Here is an 18,339-nt window from a genome sequence, read left to right as displayed (position 1 = left end):
GGAGGCACGTTCGTCGGCCGTCCCCAAGAGCCGGTCAAAACCCAACTCGGGCCCGGTCGGGTTGGCAACTGGACCTCACAGCGAGGCCGCTCTGACTCCCAATTCCTATTTAGAATTCTTCCTGGGAAAAGGGTCTGATTCTCAAAGACCGTGCGGAGGGGGATTATCCGTCCCGAACGAGCCCGGGCCAGCCGTGACCCACTTCCGAGCCCACTAAGCCTCCTGGACTCTCTAATGAGATCAGGTCGCCGAACAGCCGAGAGCGCGGTGGCTTCTTTCCCTTCGGTGGTTCGGCGCCCCATCACCGACCGAAATCCGTGGTGTCCGTGGGGGCTCGGAGCTTCGAGGGCCTCCGATCCCGTCTTCCGGCGAAGCCGAATGAGCGGCAGGAAGCAGCGGAATTCTTCTTACAGAAAGGTCCTCGTGACCCGGTTGGAAACGCTGGAGGGTTGGGAGAGCCGAGGGGACGATCCTCCTGAAACGCTTTCTTCCCTTTATTTCTTCTCCACTTCCAGGCCGTGAGGAGGCAGAAGGCCCTGGAACAGAGCATCCGGTCCACTCAGGAGATCGACAAGACCCTCCGCCTGATCCAGGAGGCCCTCGCGGTGGCCGACAGGCAGCTGGCCGCCTACCTCGCGGACCGCGTGGACGCCGCCCAGGTCCCTCAGGAAGCCCAGGTGAGGGAGGGCGAGTCGGTCCGCAGCTGGTGTCGTGACCGTTTTCAGCGAGATAACGTTGGCGTCTACCGTGCTTTGGATCTCATGGCCTTGACCCGTATTTTCCCCGACAGCCCTGAGCGTTCTCCCGCGGGGGAATTTGAGGGAACGGCGGGAACCGGGGTTCCCAGCCAGCCCGCGGGGAATTGAATGGGCCGGGGCAGCCTCTTAGTGACCAGTGCAGTTCCAGTCCGGCAGATCTAGACCGCGAGCCTGCTGTCGGGTAGGGACCGTCTCTAGATGTCGCCGACTTGGACTTCCCAAGTGCTTAGTCCACTGCTCTGCACACAGTAAGCGCTCAGTAAATACGATTGACCACAATGAATGAATGAATCTCCCCTCCAAGGTACAGTTTGGATCCTAAAGGCGGGACAAAAATGGCGTAGAGATAATCCCAGTGGCACCGAATGTCGATTAAGGGTATTTTCAACATCGCATTGTCCTTCACAGTTCATTATGTTGCCAACTTGTACTTCCCAAGCGCTTAGTACAGCGCTCGGCACACAGTACGAGCTCAGTGAATACGATTGAATGAGTGAATGAATGAATGCGGGATGATGAGGCATTCCCAGGTGAATGAATGAATGCAGGATGATGAGACATTCGCAGGTCCCCGTCTCCCACGACTGCATTTCCTCGCCAGTGTGCCCAAACAAATAGCTTCTGCTCGAGTCGGTGGGGACGTTTACACGATTGCATCTACACCCCAATAAGCACAGGCAACTGAGCAGCACAAGTCACTTTCGTATTGTCCTTCACAGTTCATTACGTTGCCAACTTATACCTCCCAAGTGCTTAGTACAGTGCTCGGCATACAGTAAGCACTCAATAAAGATGATTGAATGAATGAATGAATCTACACCCCAATAAGCACAGGCAACTAAGCAGCACAAGTCACTTTCGTATTGTCCTTCACAGTTCATTACGTTGCCAACTTGTACCTCCCAAGCGCTTAGTACAGTGCTCAGCACACAGCGCTCAACAAAGACGATTGAATGAATGAATGCAGGGTGATGAGACATTCACAAGTCCCTGTCCCCCACAGTTGCCATTTCATCGCCAGTGTTCCCAAACAAATAGCTTCTACCCGAGTCAGTGAGGTCGTTTACACGATTGTATCTACACCCCAATAACTACAGGCAACTAAGCAGCACAAGTCACTTTCTGATTAAGAGTATTTTCAACATCGTATTGTCCTTCACAGTTCATTACGTTGCCAACTTGCACTTCCCAAGTGCTTAGTACAGTGCTCGGCCCACAGTAAGCACTCAATAAACACGATTGAATGAATGAATGCGGGATGATGAGACATTCACAGGTCCCCGTCTCCCACGATTGCATTTCATCGCCACTGTTCCCAAACAAATAGCTTCTGCCCAAGTCGGTGGGGACGTTTACACGATTGCATCTACACCCCAATAACTACAGGCAATTAAGCAGCACAAGTCACTTTCTGATTAAGAGTATTTTGAACGTCGTATTGGCCTTCACAGTTCATTACGTTGCCAACTTGTACTTCCCGAGTGCTTAGTACAGTGCTCGGCACACAGTAAGCGCTCAATAAAGATGATTGAATGAATGAATGCGGGATGATGAGACACTCACAGGTCCCCGTCTCCCATGATTTCAGGCAACTAAGCAGCACAAGTCACTTTCTGATTAAGAGCATTTTCAACATCGTATTGGCCTTCACGGTTCACTATGTTGCCCAAGCGCTTAGTACAGTGCTCGGCACACAGTAAGCACTCAATAAATGCGATTGAATGAATGAATATGTGTTATCAAATACATCACTTGTATCGTGGAACTAACACTGAATAGAAAGCTAACTTGTATGCCTCCCTTAGGCAAGAACTTTTTAGGGAACATTTCACTATGATTAATTGGTTTGTAGTCTCTTGTCCCTCTGAATTTCCTTCCTAACAGGAGTGTATCCATTAACCAGGCCTAGCGGTTCATAAAATATTTTAACGTGTAGTAGACCATTGGAGAAATACATAGTTTACGCCTAACAGGGCGTGGGGATCGAAAAGACCCTTGAATTTCACCTAATACCCATTCATTCTTCTCCATGTAATTTGGTAGTGGCTCCTTTTTCATGAACCTTCAGATGTGGTTATGGACTATTTTCCCCGCAAAATTACCTCAAAATAGCAGAGTCCAAGGCAAATATGAACCTCATTCTGCTGAAATTAGGCCAGAAGCCTTACTAATATTTAGCAACCAAATTTAATATAGTCTGAGGCTTTGGGTTGCACCTGCTTTTCCAAGATAAAGTGTGACCGTGAATTCACCAAGTGGTATTGCCTAAACCTGGGGAGTGCCGATAAGCCAAAGCTGTTGAATCTCCCTCTTTCTCCTTCTCCCCTTAATAATAATAATAATAATAATGATAGCATTTATTAAGCACTTACTATGTGCAAAGCACTGTTCTAAGCACTGGGGAGGTTACAAGGTGATCAGGTTGTCCCACTGGGGGGCTCACAGTCTTCATCCCCATTTTACAGAGGAGGGAACTGAGTCTCAGAGAGGTGAAGCGACTTGCCCAAAGTCACACAGCTTAGTGGCGGAGCCGGGATTTGAGCCCACAACCTCTGACTCCAAAGCCCGGGCTCTTTCCACTGAGCCACGCTGCTTCTCTACTTCCTGTTCCTCCTTTTTCTCTTAATAATAATAATAATGATGGCATTTGTCAAGCGCTTACTCTGTGCAAAGCACTGTTCTAAGGGCTGGGGTGGTTACAAGGGGATCAAGTTGTCCCACTGGGGGCTCACAGTCTTCATCCCCATTTTACAGAGGAGGGAACTGAGGCCCAGAGAAGTGAAGCGACTTGCCCAAAGTCACACAGCTGACATGTGGTGGAGTCAGGATTTGAACCCACAACCTCTGACTCCAAAGCCTGGGCTCTTTCCACTGAGCCATGCTGCTTCTCTACTTCCTGTTCCTCCTTTTCCTCTTAATAATTACTATTAATCATTAATAAGTATCAATATTATTAATACTAGTACTATTTATTCATTATTTATTGTTTATGCGATTCCTTATTATTTATTATTATAATTAATAATAATAATGATGATAACGATGGCACTTGTTAAGCACTTACTATGTGCAAAGCACTGTTCTAAGAGAAGCAGTGTGGCTCAGTGGAAAGAGCCCGGGCTTTGGAGTCCGAGGTCAGGGGTTCAAATCCCGGCTCCACCCCTTGTCAGCTGTGTGACTTTGGGCAACTCACTTCACTTCTCTGGGCCTCAGTTCCCTCATCTGTAAAATGGGGATGAAGACTGTGAGCCCCCATGGGACAACCTGATCACCCTGTAACCTCCCCAGCGCTCAGAACAGTGCTTTGCACATAGTAAGCGCTTAATAAATGCCATTATTATTATTATCACTATTACAAGGTGATCAGGTTGTCCCACGTGGGGCTCACAGTGTTAATCCCTCATTTTACAGATGAGGGAACTGAGGCTCAGAGAAGTTAAGGGAATTGCCCAAGGTCACGCAGCAGACATGTGGTGGAGCCGGGATTCGAACCCACGACCTCTGACTGCAAAGCCCGGGCTCTTTCCACTGAGCCACGCTGCTTCTCTCTTCTTCCTCCCAAGGGTCCCTTGCCTCCTTCCTCTCCCCTTCCTCCCTTATTTCTTCCTCCCTGCTCTCTCCTCCTCCTGTTGAATGATAGAAACTATCAACCGAATATGAACAAAGGATTTTCAAACGAATATGAATAAAGGATTTTCAACCGAATATGAACAAAGGATTTTCAACCAAATATGAACAAAGGGTTTTCAAGTTGTGGGTTAGTGGGAATAATATACATAATGCAGCTTTTCAGACTCCGAAAGGTCAGCGATATTGATCCGGGGAAAATACAAGCCGAAACATCCTTTTAGCAAACGCGGTGGGTAGAGATTCCACAAAATTGCGTTCGACCCATTTGGAACTTTTCTGCTTGGATGTCCGCCTTAGTATCATCTCTCTTTGGTTCATTCAATCGTATTTATCGAGCGCTTACTGTGTGCAGAGCACTGTACTAAGCGCTTGGGAAGTACAAGTCGGCAACATATTCATTCATTCATTCATTCAATCGTATTTATTGAGCGCTGACTGTGTGCAGAGCACTGTAGTAAGCGCTTGGAAAGTACAAGTCGGCAACATCGTCATTCATTCATTCAGTCGTATTTATTGAGCGCTTACTGTGTGCAGAGCACTGTACTAAGCGCTTGGAAAGTACAAGTCGGCAACATATTCATTCATTCATTCAATCGTATTTATTGAGCACTGACTGTGCGCAGAGCACTGTACTAAGCGCTTGGAAAGTCCAATTGGCAACATATAGAGACGGTCCCTACCCAAAAAGCGGGCTCACAGTCTAGGAGGGGGAGACAGAGAACAAAACATGTTAACACAATAAAATAAATAGAATAAATATGTACAAATAAAATAAATAAATAAGAAGAGTAATAAAGAAATAAGTAATAAATACGTACAAGCATATATACATATGGAGACGGTCCCTACCCAAAAATGGGCTCACAGTCTAGCTGGGGGAGACAGACAGGAAAACATATAGAAATAAATGGTCCCTACCCAAAAACGGGCTCACGGTCTAGAAAGGAGAGACAGACAGCAACACAAAACATGTAGACAGGTTCATTCATTCATTCAATCGTATTTATTGAGCGCTACTGTGTGCAGAGCAGTGTACTAAGCGCTTGGGAAGTACAAGTTGGCAACACATAGAGACGGTCCCTACCCAACAGCGGGCTCACAGTCTAGGAGGGGGAGACAGACAACAAAACATATTAACAAAATAAAATAAATAGAATAAATATGTACAAATAAAATAAATAAATAGAGTAATAAAGAAATAAGAGTAATAAATACATACATATATACATATGGAGACGGTCCCTACCCAACAACGGGCTCACAGTCTAGACGGGGGAGACAGCAAAACATATAGAAATAAATGGTCTCTACCCAAAAACAGGCTCACGGTCCAGAAAGGAGAGACAGACAGCAACACAAAACATGTAGACAGGTTCATTCATTCATTCAATCGTATTTATTGAGCGCTTACTGTGTGCAGAGCACTGTACTAAGCGCTTGGAAAGTCCAAGTTGGCAACATATAGAGACAGTCCCTACCCAAAAAGCGGGCTCACAGTCTAGGAGGGGGAGACAGAGAACAAAACACATTAACACAAAATAAATAGAATAAATATGTACAAATAAAATAAATAAATAAAAAGAGTAATAAAGAAATGAGTAATAAATATGTACAAACATATATACATATGGAGACGGTCCCTACCCAACAACAGGCTCACATCTAGACGGGGGAGACAGACAGCAAAACATATAGAAATAAATGGTCCCTACCCCAAAACGGGCTCACGGTCTAGAAAGGAGAGACAGACAACAACACAAAACATGGAGACAGGTTCATTCATTAATTCAATCGTATTTATTGAGCGCTTACTGTGTGCAGAGCACTGGACTAAGTGCTTGGGAAGTACAAGTTGGCAACACAGAGAGACGGTCCCTACCCAAAAAGCGGGCTCACAGTCTAAAAGGGGGAGACAGAGAACAAAACATATTAACACAATAAAGTAAATAGAATAAATATGTACAAATAAAATAAACAAATAAAAAGAGTAATAAAGAAATAGGAGTAATAAATACGTACAAACATATATACATTTGGAGACGGTCCCTACCCAACAACGGGCTCACAGTCTAGGCGGGGGAGACAGAAAGGAAAACATATAGAAATAAATGGTCCCTACCCAAAAACGGGCTCACGGTCTAGAAGGGAGAGACAGACAGCAACATAAAACATGTAGACAGGTTCATTCATTCATTCAATCGTATTTATTGAGCGCTTACTGTGTGCAGAGCACTGGACTAAGCGCTTGGGAAGGCCAGGTTGGCAACACATAGAGACGGTCCCTACCCAACAGCGGGCTCACAGTCTAGAAAAGGGGATGGTGTGAGGACAGAATGAGATGCCTATTATCATCATCAATCATATTTATTGAGTGCTTACGATGTGCAGAGCACTGTACTAAGCGCTTGGGAAGTACAAATTGGCAACACATAGAGACAGTCCCTACCCAACAGTGCTTTGGAAAAATCAAAATGATAATAATAACTGTGGTAAATTTTAGGTTCTCTTCCTTCTGTGTGTGTCTCCCCCTATCCCGTGGCACCGGCTTTTTTAACAGAATAGTTGCAGCGTGGCTCAATGGAAAGAGCCTGGGCTTTGGAGGCAGAGGTCATGGGTTCAAATCCCGGCTCATCATCATCATCATCATCAATCGTATTTATTGAGTGCTTACTTTGTGCAGAGCACTGTACTAAGCGCTTGGTAAGTCCAAGTTGGCAACATGTAGAGACAGTCCCTACCCAACAGTGGGCTCACAGTCTAAATTGGCTCCACCAATTGTTAGCTGTGTGACTTTGGGCAAGTCACTTAACTTCTCTGTGCCTCAGTTACCTCATCTATAAAATGGGGATTAAGACTGTGAGCCCCCCCGGGACAACCTGATCACCTTGTATCCCCCCAGCGCTTAGAAGAGTGCTCTGCACATAGTAAGCGCTTAACAAATATCATTATTATTTTCACAGGAATGGCATCGCTGTCATCACGGATAACAAGTAATTCTCAACCTCCTACAATGAGAAATACGTAATTCTGTGATTTGTTAAGTGCTTACTATGTGGGGTAGTCACAAGATCACGGGAAGCTGCTTGGCTCAGTAGAAAGAGCCCGGGCTTTGGAGTCAGAGGTCGTGGGTTCAAATCCCGGCTCCGCCACTTGTCGGCTGTGTGACTTTGGAAAAGTCACTTCACTTCTCTGGGCCTCAGTTACCTCATCTGTTAAAATGGGGATTAAGACTGTGAGCCCCCCCTTGGGACACCTGATCACCGTGTAACCTCCCCAGCGCTTAGAACAGTGCTTTGCACATAGTAAGCGCTTAATAAATGCTATTAAAAAAAAAATAAGATCATCAGGCCCACCTGGGGCTCACAGTCTAAGTAGGAGAGAGAAAAGGTTTTGAATCCCCATTTTGTAGATGAGGGACTCGAGGCCCAGGGAAGTTAAGTGACTTGGCCGCGGTCACGGAGCGGGTAAGCGGCGGAGCCGGGAAGCGACACAGAAAGAGCCCGGGGTCGTGGGTTCTAATCCTGGCTCTGCCGCTTGCCAGCTGTGTGACTTTGGGCAAGTCCTTTAACTTCTCCGAGCCTCAGTTGACCCGGAGACAAGGTCCTGGCCGCACCAGCTGATCATCGACATCGCTGCTGTTTGTGAACGAGATTTTTTAAATGTTTTCTCCTCACAACGAACCCACTTCAGTGTGGGTTCGCACATTTTTTTCTGCCGTTCCCCTCATTTCATTTGCCTCGATGCGGCGGTAGCAACTGCTCCTTGGTGATTCGCACCGTTCTCCTCAGCCGGCTTTCCTAAATCCCTAACCGTATTTCCTCCTCAGCGTGTTTCCTGTTTTTAATTAAGAACTACTCCTCTGGCATGCTTTTATATTGCTTCTGTTCTCCCCTTCTGGCGAAATGTTCTCCCCCTTCGCTTTATCTGGAGTTGTTTTCCGTTTCATATTTCGGACAATTTCCAGAACTACTTTATTCGTGTCTGTTTTATGTTTTTGTTCCTTTCCCCCTTTCATTCACTGAATATTCAAAGCAGTCTTGGCTTCATTTTGCTTGTCGTGGCTTTCATTAGCTTGATCTTTTAGACTGTGAGCCCACTGTTGGGTAGGGACTGTCTCTATATGTTGCCAACTTGTACTTCCCAAGCGCTTAGTACAGGGCTCTGCACACAGTAAGCGCTCAATAAATACGATTGATCTGGGACGAGGGTGGGCGGAGGAAAATGACGATTACGGGCCCAGAGCCGAGCTTGGCTGACTGTACAGTGCCCAACCGCGATCGCCCCTGGTTTCTTAGATGTTTTAGAGCTTCTTAGTTGTCGTTTTTGTTTTTTATTGGTATTTGTCGAGTGCTTACTGTGTGTCGAGCAAGTGCCGAAGAGATACGAGGTTATCGGGTGGGTCACGGTCCTTGTTTCACGTGGAGGTCGCAGTCCAGGAAGCAGGATTTAATCTCAGTTTTGCAGATGAGGTAACTGAGATGCAGATAAATTAAGTGAGTTGCCCAAAGTGGCACAGCGGGCAACGGGCCGAGCCGGGATCAGAACCCAGACCCCGACTCTTTCCACTTGGCCACACCGCTTCCCTCATCCTTGGTCATCATTTCAAATTGTTTCTCTTGACAGCTGTCGTTTATTATCGGGTGACATAAGTGAAGAGGCTCCCTCGGGCCTGGGGGGGGGCAGTGAGCATGGGGGGCACTGCCCATTCATTCATTCAGTCATATTTATTGAGCGCTTACTGTGTGCAGAGCGCTGTACTAAGCTCTTGGGAAGTCCAAGTCAGCAACATCTACAGACGGTCCCTACCCGACAGCGGGCTCACAGTCTAGAAGGGGGAGACGGACAACAAAACAAAACTTATTAACAAGATAAAATAAAGAGAATAAAAATGTACAAGTAAAATAAATAAATTTATTTATTATGTATTAATTGACCTCTCACTAGTGCTGCTTGCACTGTTCTGCACATTCCACTGATTTATGGATTCATCCAATACTGTGCATTAGGGAGAAATCCAAGGATCATCAATCGTATTTATCATCAATCGTATTTATTGATCGCTTACTATGTGCAGAGCACTGTACTAAGCGCTTGGGAAGTACAAATTGGCAACGTATAGAGACAGTCCCTACCCAACAGTGGGCTCACAGTCTAAAAATATGTACCCTTTTGCGCAGCAGGTGGATCGAGCTGTTCGAGGCCCGTCCTGGAGCCATGTGTTCCTGAAATGTCTGCATAATAGTAATAATGGTGGTATTTGTTAGGCGCTTACTATGTGCAAAGCACTGTTCTAAGCGCTGGGGAGGGTGGCTACAAGGTGATCAGGTTGTCCCACTTGGATCTCACAGTCTTAATCCCCATTTTACAGATGAGGGAACTGTGGCACAGAGAAGTTAAGTGGCTTGCCCAAGGTCACCCAGCTGACAAGTGGCGGAGTCAGGATTCGAACCCCTGACCTCTGACTCCCAAGCCCTCGCTCTTTCCACTGAGCCACACTGCTTCCCGTTAACATCCTTCCAGGAAGGGAGCGTGTCATTCGGAAGTATTGCCAGACATACAGTTCTGCGTCCATTGGTATTTTAATCTGAGGGTAAATTAAAAATATCAGAAACCCCGAATATAATACGGGGTATAATATAAATACGATTGAATGAATGAATAACATGTTGCTGAATTGCTTTTAGAAATAGGGTGTCCTCTGTATCAACTAGAAATCCATGGCCGCGTGCGGAGGGGAGCCTATAGGCCCCTCTGGTCTGAAGGATGTACTTCCCAAGCGCTTAGTACAGTGCTCTGCACACAGTAAGCACTCAATAAATGCGATAGAGTGAATGAATGAATGGAGGATGTACTTCCCAAGTGCTCTGCACACAGTAAGCGCTCAATAAATGCAATCGAGTGAATGAATGAATAAAGGTTGTACTTCCCAAGCGCTTAGTACAGTGCTCTGCACACAGTAAGCGCTCAGTAAATATGATCAAATGAATGAATAAGGGATGTTTTCTCAGAGGAAATGATCCGATACCTCTGTGGCCTTTTTCCTCACCCGTTGCTCACCCCGAGGAATGACGGACCCAGCAAGGACTCTATTTATTTATTTATTACTCTATTTATTTATTGATATTACTCTATTTATTTATTTTACTTGTACATATCTATTCTATTCATTTTATTTCGTTAATACGTTACGTTTTGTTCTCCGTCTCCCCCTTCTAGACCGTGAGCCCACTGTTGGGTAGGGACCGTCTCTATTTATTTATTTTCCTTGTACATATCTATTCTATTTATTTTATTTTGTTAATACGTTTAGTTTTGTTCTCTGTCTCCCCCTTCTAGACTGTGAGCCCACTGTTGGGTAGGGACCGTCTCTACTTATTTATTTTACTTGTACACATCTATTCTATTTATTTTATTTCGTTAATACGTTTGGTTTTGTTCTCCGTCTCCCCCTTCTAGACCGTGAGCCCACTGTTGGATAGGGACCATCTCTATTTATTTATTTTCCTTGTACATATCTATTCTATTTATTTTATTTCGTTAGTACGTTTGGTTTTGTTCTCTGTCTACCCCTTCTAGACCATGAGCCCACTGCTTGGTAGGGACCGTCTCTATACGTTGCCCACTTGGACTTCCCAAGCGCTTAGTACAGTGCTCTGCACACTGTAAGCACTCCATAAATGCGATTGATTGACTGATTGATTGACGGCCTTGTTTTCCCACCTGCCCGCGTCCTCCCAGAGACGGGGGGAGCCGTCGTTTAGCCCTTGCCCCGGGAGAGATTTTTTGAAATGGCAGTTTGGGTCCGGGGGATCCGGAGCCAGAGCTGATGCCGACTCCTCGCGTTGTCGCCCCGACAGAAAATCCAGGCGGAGTTGACCGGCCACGAAGTCAGTTTGGACGAAATGAAGAAGCGGAGCCAGGGGAAGGGAGCCGCCACCCGGAGAGTGCTCGACCAGATAGACGCCGCCGAGGTAGGCTCCCGTCCGCGCCCCGAGATCACGCCTGAATAGAGGCTGGAACAAAAAAAAAATCATTCGTATTCCGGGTTTTGTGCTGGGTTTTCGTTTACGGTATTTGTCACGGGCGTACTAGGTTCCAGACGCTGTTAGATATAAGCTAACCAAGGGTGGACACGGTCCACGTCCCATTTGGGGATCAGAACTTACTAATGGGGATCAAAACCCACTTCTCCATTTTACACCTGAGGTAAATGAGGCCCAGAGAGGTTAAGTAGCTTGCCACAAGGCCACACAGCAGACAGGTGGCACAGTCTTCTATTTATTTATTTTACTTGTACATATTTATTCTATTTATTTTATTCTGTTAATATGTTTGGTTTTGTTCTCTGTCTCCCCCTTCTATCAATCAATCAATTGTATTTATTGAGCACTTACTGTGTGCAGAGCACTGGACTAAGCACTTGGGAAGTACAAGTTGGCAACATATAGAGACAATCCCTACCCAACAGTGGGCTCACAGTCTAGAAGGGGGAGACAGAGAACAAAACCAAACATATTAACAAAATAAAATAAATAGAATAGATATGTACAAGTAAAATAAATAGAGTAATAAACATGTACAAACATATATACATATATACAGGTGCTGTGGGGAAGGGAAGGAGGTAAGATGAGGGGGATGGAGAGGGGGATGAGGGGGAGAGGAAGGAAGGGGCTCAGTCTGGGAAGGCCTCCTTCTAGACTGTGAGCCCACTGTTGGGTAGGTATATTGCCAACTTGTACTTCCCAAGCGCTTAGTACAGTGCTCTGCACACAGTAAGCGCTCAATAAATAGGATTGATTAATTGATTGATTTTACACCTGAGGTAAATGAGGCCCGGAGAAGTTAAGTAGCTTGCCCCAAGGCCACACAGCAGACAGGTGGCACAGTCTTCTATTTTACTTGTACATATTTATTCTATTTATTTAATTCTGTTAAAGTGTTTTGTTTTGTTGTCTGTCTCCCCCTTCTAGACTGTGAGCCCACTGTTGGGTAGGTATGTTGCCAACTTGTGCTTCCCAAGCACTTAGTACAGTGCTCTGCACACAGTAAGCGCTCAATAAATAGGATTGATTCATTGATTTTACACCTGAGGTAAATGAGGCCCAGAGAAGTTAAGTAGCTTGCCACAAGGCCACACAGCAGACAGGTGGCACAGTCTTCTATTTATTTATTTTACTTGTACATATCTATTCTATTTATTTTATTCTGTTAATATGTTTTGTTTTGTTCTCTGTCTCCCCCTTCTAGACTGTGAGCCCGCTGTTGGGTAGGTATGTTGCCAACTTGTGCTTCCCAAGCACTTAGTACAGTGCTCTGCACACAGTAAGCGCTCAATAAATAGGATTGATTCATTGATTTTACACCTGAGGTAAATGAGGCCCAGAGAAGTTAAGTGGCTTGCCACAAGGCCACACAGCAGACAGGTGGCACAGTCTTCTATTTATTTATTTTACTTGTACATATCTATTCTATTTATTTTATTCTGTTAATATGTTTGGTTTTGTTGTCTGTCTCCCCCTTCTAGACTGTGAGCCCACTGTTGGGTAGGGACTTCCCAAGCACTTAGTACAGTGCTCTGCACACAGTAAGCGCTCCATAAATACGATTGGATGAATGAATGAATGAATGAATGAATGTCGGGTAGGGACCGTCTCTCTATGTCACCAACTTGTACTTCCCAAGCGCTTAGTACGGTGCTCCGCACACAGTAAGCGCTCAATAAATACGGCTGAATGAATGAATGAATGAATGAAGTGGCAGAGCCGATCAATCAATCAATCAATCAATCAGGATTAAAACCCCTTCTAACTCCTAAGCCCACCGTCTCTCCACGGGCTTCTCTGTTTCAGTGAAAAAAAGAAAGGCAGCCCACTCTTGTCGCACCAGAGAAATGCAAATCAAATTATTATCAACTGAGAACTCAACTCTTCCGGTGTAAATCTTTGCAACATGACAGACCTAGAGCGTTATTGCTTGGAGGCTTTGGGGATAGAGTGAACTCATTCTGTGTGGAATTATTTAAAAAAAAAAGGGGCAGTGGGAACTCCTGGGATTATTTAGAAGAGAGCCTTACAAGGTTTTATGCCATTACACGGATATTCAAGGAGATTCTGGTCCTGATATATGCTCAAGAATCAAGTCACTGGCACACGTCAGAGAGGAGTAAATTTCCGTGGAAGTACTGCCGTGTCTACTGTTGCTAGATTGTAAGCTTCTCGAGGGCAGGGATCGTGGCTTCTAGACTGTGAGCCCACTGTCGGGTAGGGGCCGTCTCTCTATGTTGCCATCTTGGACTTCCCAAATGCTCAGTAAAGTGCTCTGCACACAGTAAGCGCTCAATAAATACACTTGAATGAATGAATGATGATGGTGTTTGTTAAACGCTTACTATGTGCAAAGCACTGTTCTAAGCACTGGAGGGATACAAGGTGATCAGGCTGTCCCACGTGGGGCTCACAGTCTTAATCCCAATTTTCCAGATGAGGGAACTGAGACCCAGAGAAGTGAAGCGACTTGCCCAAAGTCACACAGCTGACAATTGGTGGAGCCAGGATTTGAACCCATGACCTCTGACTCCAAAGCCCGGGCTCTTTCCACTGAGCCATGCTGCTTCTCTATGAATGAATGAATAATGATAATAATAATGGCATTTATTAAGGGCTTACTATGTGCAAATCACTGTTCTAAGCGCTGGGAAGGTTACCAGGTGGTCAGGTTGTCCCATGGGGGGGGCTCACAGTCTTAATCCCCATGTAGTACCGAGAAGCAAGAGAAGTCATTTATTTCCCTGGAAATAAAATTGTATTTTCATTTGGATTAGGATGAAAAAAGCGCTTGGAACACCTCTAGACTTTCCCCAGGAGCATAACCGTATGAAATAATAATAATAATAATAATAATGATAGTAATAATAATAATAATAATAATAATGATAATACTTGTTAGGGGGCCTTCCCAGACTGAGCCCCCTCCTTCCTCTCCCCCTCTTCCCCCTCTCCATCCCCCCCACCTTACCTCCTTCCCCTCCCCACAGCACCTGTATAGATGTATAGATGTTTGGACGGATTTATTACTCTATTTTATTTGTACATATTTATTCTATTTATTTTATTTTGTTAATATGTTTTGTTTTGTTCTCCGTCTCCCCCTTCTAGACTGTGAGCCCGCTGTCGGGTAGGGACCATCTCTATATGTTGCCGACTTAGACTTCCCCAGCGCTCAGTACAGTGCCCTGCACACAGTAAGCGCTCAATAAATACGATTGAATGAATGAATGAATGGGGCTCACAGTCTTAATCCCCATTTTACAGACGGGGTAACTGAGGCATGGAGAAAGGAAGCAACTTGTGGGGAAGCAAGCGTTGAACAGGTTCCAAACGTATCGTTATTTTTAGGTGAGAGGTTGGGGCCAATGAAAACTGGTGAAGTAGAGTAGCAGTGTGGCCTAATCAATCAATCAGTCGTATTTATTGAGCGCTTACTCATCATCATCAATCGTATTTATTGAGCACTTACTGTGTGCAGAGCACTGTACTCAGCGCTTGGGAAGTCCAAGTTGGCAACATATAGAGACAGTCCCTACCCGACAGTGGGCTCACAGTCTAAAAGGACTTACTGAGAACAAAACCAAACATACTAACAAAATAAAATAAATAGAATAGATATGTACAAGTAAAATAAATAAATAAATAAATCATCATCATCAATTGTATTTATTGAGTGCTTACTGTGTGCAGAGCACTGTACTAAGTGCTTGGGAAGTACAAATAAATAGAGTAATAAATATGTACAAACATATATACATACTATATGTATAGTATATATATATACACACACATACATATATATATATACACATACATATATATATATATATATACACACACATATATATACATACATATACTGTGTGCAGAGCTCTGTCCTAATGGATAGAGCTCGGGCTTTGGCATCAGAAGGACCGGCTTCTCATCCTGATTCTGCCCCTTGTCCGCTGTGTGGCCTTGGACAAGTCACTTAACTTCTCTTCGCCTCAGTTCCCTCGTCTGTAAAATGGGGATGAAGTCGGCTGCCCTGTGTAAGAAGCCCAGCACTTAGCACAGTCCCCGGCGCTTAGTAAGAGCTCAACAAATAGCATTTTTAAAAAAATTTCAAATTCCCGGTTGGGGCAGATGAAAACTGGTGCAGTAGAGTAGCAGTGTGGCCTAATCAATCAATCGTATTTATTGAGCGCTTACTGTGTGCAGAGCACTGTCCTAATGGATAGAGCTCGGGCCTCGGCGTCAGAAGGACCGGCTTCTCATCCTGATTCTGCCCCTTGTCCGCTGTGTGGCCTTGGGCAAGTCACTTAACTTCTCTCCGCCTCAGTTCCCTCATCTGTAAAATGGGGATGAAGACGGCTGCCCCGTGTGAGAAGCCCAGCACTTAGTACAGTCCCCGGCGCTTAGTAAGAGCTCAACAAATAGCATTTTTTTTAAAAAAATGTCAAATTCCCCCGACCGCCCCGAACCGGGCCTTGACCGTGCTCTTTGTCCCCTGCCAGAGAAAGCTGCAGGACGTCTCCGTGAAGTTCCGCTTATTCCAGAAACCGGCCAACTTTGAGAACCGCCTCCGGGAGGGCAAGAGGATTTTAGAGGCGGTCAAGACGCAGCTGCCCGAGTTGGAGATGAAGAGCGTGGAGCAGGAAGTGGTTCAGTCCCAGCTGGAGCACTGCATGGTACCAATTGTTACCAATTATCTTACCAATTTGTACTTCCCAAGTGCTTAGTACAGTGCTCTGCACACAGTAAGCGCTCAATAAATACGATTGATGATGATGGTACGTCCGCCCCACCCGCGTGGCGGCCAAAGAAATCTTTCCCCGCTTCGTGCATTCGGTTGTATTTATTGAGCGCTTACTGTGCGCAGGGCACGGCTCCGAGGCGGCAAAACCCAGTCCCGGAAGTTAATATCGGACAGGCTTCCCCACTCCAATCAATCAATCGTATTTATTGAGCGCTTACTGTGTGCAGAGCACTGTACTCAGCGCTTGTACTAACCCCTCTCCATCCCCCTGTCTTACCTCTTTCCCTTCCCCACAGCACCTGTATATATGTATATATGTTTGTACAGATTTATTACTCTATTTACTAATCAATCAATCAATCATATTTATTGAGCGCTTACTGTGTGCAGAGCACTGTACTAAGCACTTGTACTAACCTCTCTCCATCCCCCCATCTTACCTCCTTCCCTTCCCCACAGCACCTGTATATATGTATATATGTTTGTACAGATTTATTACTCTATTTACCAATCAATCAATCAATCGTATTTATTGAGCGCTTACTGTGTGCAGAGCACTGGACTAAGCGCTTGTACTAACCCCTCTCCATCCCCCCCGTTTTACCTCCTTCCCTTCCCCACAGCACCTGTATTCATGTATATGTGTTTGTACATATTTATTACCCTATTTATTTATTTTACTTGTACATATCTATTCTATTTATTTTATTCTGTTAATATGTTTTGGTTTGTTCTCTGTCTCCCCCTTCTAGACTGTGAGCCCACTGTTGGGTAGGGACCGTCTCTATATGTTGCCAACTTGTACTTCCCAAGCACTTAGTACAGTGCTCTGCACACAGTAAGCGCTCAATAAATACGATTGAATGAATTAGGACCACTTGGGACTAGGCCAGTGAATGTGCCAACTTATTAGGGTTCCTTTTATGAGCACTTAGTACAGTGTTCAGCACACAGGCTGGCTGACTGTCTGGTGTCCTCAGTGGTGCTTTTATATGTTGCCAACTTGGACTTCCCAAGCGCTTAGTACAGTGCTCTGCACACAGTAAGCGCTCAATACGATTGAATGAATTCGGACCACTTGGGACCAGGCCAGTGAATGTGCCGACTTATTAGGGGTCCTTTTATGAGCACTTAGTAGGCTGACTGATTGTCCGGTGTCCTTAGTGCCAAGCCCACTGTTGGGTAGGGACCGTCTCTATATGTTGCCAACTTGTACTTCCCAAGCGCTTAGTACAGTGCTCTGCACACAGTAAGCACTCAATAAATACGATTGAATGAATGAATGAATGATGTTCTAGACTGTGAGCCCACTCTTCTAGACTGTGAGCCCGCTGTTGGGTAGGGACCATCTCTAGATGTTGCCAACTTGGGCTTCCCAAGCGCTTAGTACAGTGCTCTGCACACAGTAAGCGCTCAGTAAATACGATTGAATGAATGAATGAATGAATACACTAAATACGATCGATTGACCGAACGAATGAATAGCAGAACAGTATTTAGAACAGTGCGTGACACATCGAAAGCACTTAACAAATGCCATCTTTAATTATCATTGTTACTGTTACCAGGTTCTGGGGCAGATAATAATTCATTCAATCGTATTTATTGAGCGCTTACTGTGTGCAGAGCACTGTACTAAGCGCTTGGGAAGTACAAGTTGGCAACGTATAGAGACGGTCCCTACCCAACAGTGGGCTCACAGTCTAGAAGATAATAATAATAGTAATAATAATGATAATGATGGCATTTGTTAAGCGCTTACTATGTGCAGAGCACTGTTCTAAGCGCTGGGGGGGATACGAGGTGGTCAAGTTGTCCCACGTGGGGCTCACAGTCTTAATCCCCCTTTTACAGATGAGATCACTGAGGCTCAGAGAAGTTAAGTGACTTGCCCAAGGTCACACAGCAGATGTGGCGGAGTCGGGTTTCGAACCCGTGACCTATGACTGCAAAGCCCGGGCTCTTTCCACTGAGCCACACTGCTTCTCAAGATACAAGCTGATCAAATTGGACACGGTCCCTGACCCGCGTGGGGCTCACAGTCTTAAACCCCATTTTACCGATGAGGAACTGAGACACAGAGAAGTGCCCGAGGTCACACAGCAGACAAGTGGTGGAGCCAGAATTTCATTCATTCCGTCGTATTTATTGAGCGCTTACTCTG

General features: G+C 45.3%; 1 protein-coding gene across 1 annotated transcript in view; it reads left to right on the top strand.

Moving 5' to 3' along the window:
- Positions 1-18,339, top strand: part of DMD (dystrophin) — a 553,630-nt gene that overhangs the window by 186,422 nt on the left and 348,869 nt on the right. Inside the window, exons 28-30 of the mRNA XM_038757068.1 lie at positions 516-677; positions 11,246-11,359; positions 15,934-16,107. Of these exons, the coding sequence (XP_038612996.1) occupies positions 516-677; positions 11,246-11,359; positions 15,934-16,107 (450 nt within the window). The remainder of the gene's footprint in view (positions 1-515; positions 678-11,245; positions 11,360-15,933; positions 16,108-18,339) is intronic.

This window comes from Tachyglossus aculeatus, chromosome 15, assembly GCF_015852505.1.
Source record: "Tachyglossus aculeatus isolate mTacAcu1 chromosome 15, mTacAcu1.pri, whole genome shotgun sequence".
Lineage (NCBI taxonomy): Eukaryota > Metazoa > Chordata > Mammalia > Monotremata > Tachyglossidae > Tachyglossus > Tachyglossus aculeatus.
The sequence above is the reverse complement of the archived record's forward strand: the minus strand, read 5'-3'. Positions and strand labels throughout refer to the sequence as shown.